Raw genomic sequence first — 10,466 nt, 5'->3', positions numbered from 1 at the left:
ACACACACACACACACACACACACACACACAGAGTCACTCTAGTAATTTCAGAGTTACCTAATTCTGGTCCCCACTAATTTAGATACTGATAAAACATAGTAAATAAGAAATACGAGTATGATTTCATGACATTGAATCATCTTTCTTACCTGGTAAAAGTAAGGATTAGGTTCAGACTCGCCTACTCCATGGAAATCTTCCACATTAATGAGCTGGAAGTCATAGAGCAGTCCAGCATTTGCTGTTCTGAACTCTGGCATGAGCTGCACATGAGGCAAGTTTCCCAGATTCTTGTAACGCCAGTTGTACAGATTGCACAAGCTTTCCAAAAAACAAAACAAAACAAAACAAAAAAAACAAAAACATCCCCCAAAAAACAAGGATTAGTGACTTAAATTCCTTTCAGATCACCTCAGAGGAATTTTTCAAAGACCAGATTGCTTTCTGACATTCATCTTGCCCATTTTGCCCATATTCATCTTAAGAATAATTCTTTCCTCATCCTGGTTGTCCCCCTTCAACTAAGGGCACAGCCAGGCCCATGGGATTAGAGTGGTCATGGCATCACTATGTTCAATGAGTCACCAGCAGAAGAATATTTATGTGCCAACTTCTGGGTGGTATCTAGTAGGCTTTCCTCCATTATGGTAAGGGCATCTTTGCTGACTGGTGAATGCACACTGCTGTATGCTAAATACTAAACAGCCCATATCCCATACACAGTGGGCAAGTCATATCTGTTTGCTAATCTTTGCATTAGATCCTGATATGAATTTACAATTATGTCGCCTTTATGCAATGTTTGTTTGCAGTGGGGCTGGGTGGGAGGGTAGAATTTTTAAAAGAAATTAGTAAACTACTAAATTGAAACAAGTGAAAAATGCAAAGTCTCCATTATGCTATCTAAAAAAGTTGTTTTCAACTGAGTAAGCCATTTGCTGCATAGCACATAAGAGGTGCTCAAGAAATGTTTGTTTAATGAATTCAAATATTACTAAAGGCCGTACCATGAAAAAGCATGAATTTAAAATAAAATGCCATTTTAAAAAGGGCAGGGTTTGACAAGGTAACACTGAAACAAAGTTCTCTATTTTAAAAAAATGAAAAGGGAATTTTTAAATGTTCAATTCTGTGTTGTATCATGTTCTACAAGAAACTCAGCACTATTACAAAAGGGAAAATTAACTTCAGAGAAAGGAAAGAGATAACAAGTTCTCATTCACTCACAGAAATGTCAGCAGATAAGGACAAAGAATTCATTTTGGCCAAGACATGTCCCCAAAACATAGGTGATGACCCTAGGTGGTTTTTATGACAGTCAACTTTGACTCCCCCCAAAAAAGCTGAAGTTAAAAACAAGGGAAAATGGACAAGAATTCAGCAAATGCTATCAAATAGTAAACCTCCTAATCTGTACTAATATTAGAACCTTGTGGGGGAAGATTAGAACCATCTGAGCCTAACTTCACAGTGTAGCTTCTGGTTATGTACTTGCTGTTGACTTTAAGCCAATCAATTCCTTAATTTAAAAAGTCTCCCATCTTAGTTAAAACAAAAAGGCAAACTCAGAATGGAATATTCAGTAAACAGACAAATCATTTTTCCTTCCTCTTTCATTTACCTTGCCCGGGCTCGTCCTTGAGCATCAAGGTCCACAGTGGGAACTCCCACTCTAACAAAACGGGTAAAGAGTGATTGTTCCATGTTGGAGTACTTTTGAAAGGCCATATTCTTAATGACTGGAGGCAACTGATGATGGTCACCAATCATAATCCATCGTTTAAGTCTGCTGAAACCATCCTGTGGGTTCTAGAAATATGAAACAGAAATGATAATGGCATCACTGACATGAAAAGAGATCTTTTATTTACAAATGCAGTAAGGCAATTTTATCATAAACCTGCAACTTCTAATTTCATTTCTTTTGTTTTTAGATCAGTACAAAACTCAATGATATACATATAAGACAACCTTTAACCCATCCATCTAGTATATTACTTTAAGGTCCTGTTACAAAGGGTGACCCAATTAATAAAACGGCTATATTTTCTAATGCTGAATATAAATTTTGAAAAAGAAGAGAATCAGTCATCAATATTAAAACTTTTACAAGGGTTATTTAGAGATAACATCACAATGGCATCAAGATACATGGCATAAAACGTAAATAATTTGGGAATTTAAACTTTGCACAATCTAGCTTCAACTAATATTTCCAGACTGATCTCACACGACTCTCTACTGCAGCCTAACCAGTCTGTTTGCTGTTCTCAATACATGACATTCTAACCATCTCCTACCTCCATGCCGTTGAATTTAGTTGTTTGGGTCTTAGACCACAGGCAGCTACATAGTATAAACCTAGCTGTACTTTCTGCTTGAAATTTTTCTCTTTCCTGCTATGCTTGTTGAAATTCCACCAATGCATTTAGGTTAGTGTACAACCTATTGTTAAATGTAAAATATAAAAGTTAAGTGAATTAGCTGAAATTAGATTGTTTCCTTCCTTAGGAGAGTTAAGGAATGCCAGTTTGGATAAGACTGTAACTGTGATACATGGAATATACTTCAAGGAGCAGGGCAGGTCTGAGTGGGAAGCGCAAAAGAAAGAACAAGGATAAATGTCAAAGGGAAATTTTGCCTATTTCTACAGTTTGTACGTAGCCAACTCAGTACCAGGGAAGTAGAAAGGCCCCCTCTGCCTAAGCTTGATACTACCACAACTATGGACTGTGAGTTTTTCAATCCATACAGCTCTAGGGTGAGGGGTAATGTGACAGTGGATACAAAGCTGGCCTTGGAAAAAGACAGAGCTAGGTTTAAAATCTGCCCCTGAAGATATTAGCCATGTTATCTGGAACAAGCCAGTTAGCCTCGGAGAATCCCAGGCAATTCACAAACATGAGTAGGTTCCTACACTAATAAAATTACAGGTCTGGATCAAAAGAGTTCTTGGTCATGGGTTTTTTTTGGGCTAGTCTGGGGACTTAACAAACATGTATATCAGGCTAAAATGTGTTCTAGGTTCCAAATAACGGATTAAAAGTTAACTACTGGAAAAGAATGCATTGGAGTCTTGAGAACTGCTTGTATTAATAGACTTGGAATTCCAAATTTTCTTTTCAAAACTTCAATTCTAAAGGGCTGTTAAAAATTAATGCACAGTAGGAAACACTTGTATCTCAGCATTTGGCTTAGGACTCATGAAATAAAAAAGGCAATATAATGTGCAACTTCAAAAAACAATTCTAGAAATAACTTTGATGAAAGGAAGAAATTAAAAATAGCTTGTCTACTCTCCAAAGCACATAACAGTGTAATTTTCTTTATTACAGTTACCATGTCTTTTCAAAATACTTTGCACAGATAAAATATGAATTTTTAAGTGGAACTAAATACCCCCTAAGCAGCAGAACTACAGAGTAATCAGTGAATACATAAAAGGAAGTTTACAAACTTATTACAGAATATTGGAAAGGACGAACAAAACCAAAAATATATAATTGTGGCAATTAGTACCGTAAACTACTGTGCAGTTGCTTTATTACTGATAACTCCCCTACCAAAATCTCAAAGTACTATGTTTCTTATGTCACAGTTGAATTATTACCTGTAAAAGAAGCGGTATAAAGGTTTCTATCTCCAGAATCTGAGCAGACTCTTCCATCAAGATGTTGTCATACTGAGAAGAGGAGGTTAAAAAGCTTATCAATAAGAAAGTCATTAAAAAAAATAATCAGAAGAGCAATCATTTAGAAAAACAGAACATTCAAACAGCAAATGTAGTTACTGCTTGGCACTGTTCCTTTTCAATGTTTTGATTCTGGGAAACATCAGAGTATCTCTTCTGGAATTCAACTCTGAGATCTCACATATCTTTACTAAATATAGTATCTCTTTGATATTAGTACCAACCATTAGTGCTCCTACACTCAGCTCTTAAAAACTCTAGACTATCAAAAATCAATTTGTGACTATGTATGCATCTAATCTTTTATGGTTGGTTCCTCAGAGTATAAGGAATAAGATGAAAAAATTACCATTTACTTCTTTATTCACCTTAATGTCGAAATAGTCTTTAAGCAAACGTTAGATGACCATGTAAGTGTGGGATCTTATGTCACTCAAACAATCAATAAATGTATCTATGATGCGTTGGGCACATTGCTAGGCCCTAAGGATTCAAAGAGAAGAATAAAAAGGTGAATCTTGTTCAGTTATATGTTGAACTATGGCATCTGAAGTCTCAACTATGAGATTTCTAATGTCATTCACTGGTTGGAAATAAGGTACTTATAAAAGCATATTCCTTTTTTTAAGGCTACTCCCACTGACCGTCAAAACTTTGGTACCAGATGCAATATGGCTTACTAATATGGTCCCTCTCTAACTGCTTGGAAAATTGGTTGACTGACTAAAAACAATCAATTAATCAACGTTCAATCTTTTGATCTCCAGTTAGATTATAGGGGTTAAATCATGATATGATGACTGCACAGTATGGTGGTGGGTGGCTTAAAAGAGAAGGGGCTACTTCCTGATAATAAAGTCTTTAATAAAATTCAACTACCATAAGTGAAAGAGCCAAAACATATTTAAGAATTCTGTCCCTTATTCCTAAGTGCTTAAATTCAAAGGGGAAATATGGAAGAAGAAAATTTGGCAGCTGCTCCAAGAATAACTGAAAGATTTTGAGAATCTTTAGCCTTAAGAGAACTCTTTAGTCCTTCAGGCTAAACGTGTTTCACACTGCTGAGGTTAGGCGAGGTAAAATTCTCACTTTCTCTGCTCACAAAACATAGAAACTGAACAGGAAACATAATAGAGGTGGCCAGAGTTAAAGTTTTCGAAGTCTTAATTAGTAATAGTGCACAGTCTCTGGGAACAAAGTAAACTGTTTTATAGATGGAGACACTCAAATGCAGAGAAGTTATGAGATTTGCATAAAACCAAAGAGTAGATAAACAGTAGGGCTTCAAATACAGTCCAAAAAATCCCGACTTTCTACTAAATTATTAGAGTAGGGCTACAGGTGAGTCAATAGACTAATGGGCTTCTCAAATCTTATGTCTTTATCACATAATCAAATCGCTGTAATTCGTCACCTTATGGTGCATAGTGTACGCAGGCACCTTCCACTCATACTGAATATTTATTGAATGAATAGACAGGAACTTGACATGAATGTGTCAACAACATAAGCAGACTGATATATGATATATGGAATCCATATTCCAATGTTATTTTCACAGCTTTTACTTCTGGTATGGAAGTTTTCAAGAGTTATTTGGTTTTATCAGGTGACAAGAAATGCATCAACACAAGTGCTGAAATCTATTAAATGGCTTAGTATTGAATATCACCAAGCATAAAAACTGGGTTGAGAATTTTCTAGTTTTTTTGGTTTGTATTTGAGTTTTCTTTTATATATCAACATGACAATTGGCTAACCTAAAAACGTAAATTTTCTGGTCTAAAAGGTTCCAAATTTAATTTTCTAATAACAGAGACACAGGATTTGAGCTGTCACTATTTGACCTAGTTATTGGCAAAGAAAATTTAAAATTGTGTTAAGATCAATTTTGTAAAGGAATTTTTGGCAGAGAAGGGGATCTCTACAAGTGAACTGAACCAGAGAAGCCAGTCAGCTAGAAACTGCTCAGAGACCATACCCAGACCAGAGGGCTGCATGAGATGTTTCCTGAGAATCAGACAGCTCTATGAGATAATGAAATGGACAATTTTATTTTTTTACTATTTACTTTCCCCACTATGTGCATTTTATCTTTAAGGTTCGCTTACCCAAGGGGTCTGCCTGCTTTTATCTTGTCAATGTGCCAATCAATCTCTCTCCCTTTTTCCCCTCACAATGTTGCTCATCATAAGCCCCATAGTTAAAAAACCCTTGATGAAGAGATTCATCTATTAGTTAGTGATTCACTGAGGAGACTGTGTCTCTCAAGAAAATCAAATGGGGGAATGAGAGAAATTATTATTTCTCTTATATCAATAACCAATTATTGAATTAGGGCTAAGATTTTCCCCCTCCTATCTCCTCATTCAGAAATCAACCTCTGTAGACTATTCAGACAGCCCTTGAAGTACATGACATAATGAGATGAAATATTGGGCGAGACACAACCAACTGGGAAAACTCAAATCTGATTAAAAGGTAAAGAAATTCTACTCTAGGAGAACTGGTGAATTCTGGCACATTGTGTTTTAGTCAAACAGGTCTGAGTGGAAATGGATTCCCCCCCTTTTGTCTAGATTGTCTTAGATTGGAGTGGTCTGGGAAGAGATAAATCTCTCTAAGACTGAGTGATCACAGATACATCCCCCAAACCCTCGTGAGCATAAGCCAACCTCCCATTATAATATTCATTCTCTTATTACTTGTTAACCAATCAGAGTTGATTTCCACCCTCAGGAACACCCACTCTTCCAAGGGCATGTAAGCATGGAGTGGGTTCTAAGAGAGATGGCCAAATGACTAGCTAGACATAATTAATAAAATGACTAATTGCCCAGAAATTATATCTCAAACTTTTTATGTACCACAGTATAACATTTCTTGGTTAATAAATATTATGGATAACTAGACTTGGATAGATTAGATTCAGTGTTCACTAATAACATAACCACATTTAGCAAACATTTTCAAAGGGATCAACGAAAATAATTCTAAACATGAATTGCAACAAAAGATTAGAAAATTAAATTCCCAAAGTATGAGGTATGAGGCGATCATCATCATCATCAACATAGGAAAAAAAATGTTAAGTACAAAAATGAAAATTGAAAAAGCTAATTCCTGGAAAACATTTTTAATCCAAAACAAGCGTCTACCTTGAAACCCAATTCCACCAAGTCATGTCGTTTCAAAGCAGCATGAGTACAGGTCATGGCTATGATTTTAGCCTCCTTCACCAAAAGGTATTTAGACCTGTCTAGTCCACTGCGGAGTAGTTCAAATGCTCTGAATTCCTATAAAAGAAAAAGGTCTTTGAGAAAAATAGGCACAACACTTCAACACTATGTTTCCTCTATGCTCTGATCAACATCTGAGAAAGACTTGAAAATAATATTCAGCCTCATGATGCCATTCTGAAAACATGACCACTGAATCACAGCCTACATATTACCAGCATTAGGCACTGAAGAGTTCCCAGTGCAACCTGGAACTGGATTTTTAAGCTGCAGGATGCACTAAGTGTTTCTATGTAGCAAACATTTACAAGAAAGAACAAATGCAAAGAGAGGAAAAGGTTAACAGGAAAGATGGATTCTGCTTTCAAAAAACTCAGATACAAATTGTGAATAAAGTATACCTCATTCAATTTTCATCTTTATTTACTTTCTTGATTAATCTGGCCCTGAAAACAACTGTATATGCCCAACCATTTCAACCATAGGTAGCAATCCATCCTTCCAACTCTTGACACTTCTAAAGCTATTTTATGATAAACAACAAAAACCTTTTCAAAAACAAGCCAGTGAACTTGAGAAGCCTCACCTCAAGTTGAGTGAATATTTTCTTAATATGTCTGAAACACCCTTCAGCAATTTCCATATCTTCTTCATAGGATTTGCTTTTGAAAATGGGCTGAGGGGCATTGGCAAAATATTTGTGAAAGGGGAAGAAGTTGGAGATTTCTGCAACATCAGGCACCTTATTGTTTTTGCTTTTTACTTTACTAATGTACTCTTCCCATCGAGACATTACCTGTAGGAAACAGAGGATTCAAGGTTATATCACTCAAAAGAGTAGATTACTATGCATTCTGAAAAAAAGAGTTGTGAAAAGAGAAGAGGCAAAACAGAATGGAGGGTTAAGAAAGTAAGTGGTGGGGTAGTTCTGGTGTAGGGTTCCAATGATCATAAGAGTTTACCAAGGCCTAGAACAATTCTAGCTTTTGAGGCACCTAGCCATAAAATAAAAGATGAGAATAAAACAGTTCTAAAAGAAAAAGGAAGACATAATTTCAATAGTCTTAAATTTAACAATTACTTTTCTAGACCTTTTATGTGAAGTGTACTTATTATTTGAGGAGAAAACTTAGATTTTGTGTAATAATCTAGTTAATATTAAACAAGGCAACACCTAGAAAAGAATGGTCTCCATTTGTTTCCTCTACTTCCTTACCAGTCACTCCTTCAACTCCTCGTGATCTGGATTCTGTCCTCACCACTCTAATCAAACAGATCATCCCACAATTACTACCTCCTTATGGCCAAACGTTTCTGTCCCCATCTTCTTTGCCCCATCTATGGGATATTACACGGCATGTAACACTTCTCCATCAACTATGAAAAGTGCCCATATAAAGTTTTCTTTTATCCCTAGTACCTAGCAGTATCCTGCTCACCTCACACTGCCTGCTTCTTTGCTTTCCTCTTATCATTCAGACATCACCTCTTTGGCTTGGCTTTTCAACCCACTCCTGCCATTTAAATAGCAGTCCTATTCTTTCTCAATGCCCTTCCATCCCAATGGCTTCAATGATCACCTCTGTGTATATGACTACCAAATTTCTGTCTCTACTGTCCACCACTCCCTAGAGCTCCAGTCCTGTATTACAGCCTACTAGATATTCATCTGAATGTCCTGCTGGCCCTTCAAATTCATCATCTTCTACTACTACATAAAGCTTTCCCAGCAAAACTTACTGTTGCTATTTTTGTTAACGGCACTACCATGTCTCCCAGTTACCTAAGCTTATAAATGTTGAGTTATTTGTGACTCTTTCCTCTAAACCAGTTGCCAACTCCTGTTTCTAGACATTATCTCATGCATCTAGTCCCTCCTCTCTATTCCCACTGCAACCACCATAGTTCAGGCTCTTTTCTCTTATCTGGATTCCTCACCCTCCTCACCCATCCCGTATTTTTGTCTTATCCTTTCTCATCACTTTTTGAAGCCCTGAACAGACTCTCCTCCTTATCTCTAGGATTAGACTTAAGGCTTCTGGTGAAATTCCTCCTTTCCTGGAAACTCAACTGCCATCATTATAAGTTTCCCTGATTCCCTCAGATGCAAATATCTCTTTCCCTCCTCAGACTTTTCACAGCGCTCTACCTGGAGTTTTCTTTTACACTGACCTCACTTTCCCTTGTAGCACTCATTTGTGTATTTGTCCTTCTCCCAATTATACATGAAACAGTATCTTTACCACAGCTCTCTTTGTATACTCAGCACCTATCACACTATGTACACAGAGGATATGATAAATATTTAACTTAATTAGTTATTGAAATGAATTATACAGAGAACAAGTGAAATTATACCAAGATTTTTACTGTCTTCCTACTACAAATTGTTGTTGTTCTTGGGCCTGTAACTATCTACAATGTTTCTAATTCTTTTAGTAACTAGAAAATGGTCTGAATTCATGCATGGGAATGCTGTTATTTTACTTTTATTAAGATGAACCCCCTAACCCAACCAAAATGGAAACCACATCTCTACAATAAGGGCATATATTATTATGATTCTTTTAATATTTGGTCCCACTGTATAGTCTGTTTTAAGCAACAGCATATTTTCAGCCATTTAAAGAAATAATTGGTTTCCTTTCATTGGTTGTTTAACAAACACTGAAATAGTTAGCTACTGTCCTGAACGTTGTCATCAGTAGCATGAATAAAAAAATTACTGGTATTTTCAGAGCTTAAAAGGAATATTCAACTGGAAACTGTGCCAAAGTCACTTAAAAAAAAAAAAGAGCCAGGGCACTGGCCTTTCAATAGATGACTCATCTGGCAAAGAGAATTAAAAATAATAACACAAGCATTTAGCAGTCATAATTATAGCTTTGGTTGTTGTTTGTATTCTCAGTTACCAAACAGAAATGCTTTCAGAGTAAACACAGTGGTTCATCTAAATCAATACCATATACATTGAAGTCTGGTATGAAATATTTCTAAGACCTTCTTTCTTGAGGGAAGTAGGTGGTTCAGTGGATGGAGTACTAGGCCTGAAGTCAGGAAGACCTGAATTCAAATTCAGTCTCAGACACTTATTAGTTACATAAGCCTAGGCTTTATTTAGACATTATCTCGTCCATCTAGTTCCTCTTCTCTATTTCCACTGCAACCACCATAGTTCAGGCTCTTTTCTCTTATCTGGACTCAGTCTCAGTTTCCTAACTATAAAATAGTATCGGATAATAGCAAACACAGGTTTGTTATGGGAACAAAATGATATTATATTTGTAAAGCACTTAGCACAGTGCCTGGCACATTATTAGGCATTGTATAAATGCTTATTCTCTTCCCTTCCTCTCTTACTTGGTATAAGAAGAAGTGGCCTGCTGTTTCACAAGTGTAAGAGACATCCCCTGGAACTCCCAAACTCTCCTGTAATCTTCCAACTTCCCGTAAAAGTTCTAACCTTCGAGTCAGGACATAATTCACTCTACCATACCTAGAAAATGCAATTAACATAAATTGCAAAATTATACAA

At 36.3% G+C, this 10,466-nt stretch overlaps 1 protein-coding gene across 1 annotated transcript in view; it reads right to left on the bottom strand.

Moving 5' to 3' along the window:
* The window catches only part of AQR (aquarius intron-binding spliceosomal factor), a 109,409-nt gene that overhangs the window by 19,559 nt on the left and 79,384 nt on the right, over positions 1 to 10,466 (bottom strand). Inside the window, exons 25-30 of the mRNA XM_027870100.1 lie at positions 10,292 to 10,427; positions 7,518 to 7,727; positions 6,851 to 6,988; positions 3,612 to 3,683; positions 1,623 to 1,810; positions 151 to 322 (exon numbers count right to left, since the gene is read on the bottom strand). Of these exons, the coding sequence (XP_027725901.1) occupies positions 151 to 322; positions 1,623 to 1,810; positions 3,612 to 3,683; positions 6,851 to 6,988; positions 7,518 to 7,727; positions 10,292 to 10,427 (916 nt within the window). The remainder of the gene's footprint in view (positions 1 to 150; positions 323 to 1,622; positions 1,811 to 3,611; positions 3,684 to 6,850; positions 6,989 to 7,517; positions 7,728 to 10,291; positions 10,428 to 10,466) is intronic.

The sequence above is a fragment of the Vombatus ursinus genome, unplaced genomic scaffold, assembly GCF_900497805.2.
Source record: "Vombatus ursinus unplaced genomic scaffold, bare-nosed wombat genome assembly UNPS02014794.1, whole genome shotgun sequence".
Taxonomy (NCBI): Eukaryota; Metazoa; Chordata; class Mammalia; order Diprotodontia; family Vombatidae; genus Vombatus; species Vombatus ursinus.
The sequence above is the reverse complement of the archived record's forward strand: the minus strand, read 5'-3'. Positions and strand labels throughout refer to the sequence as shown.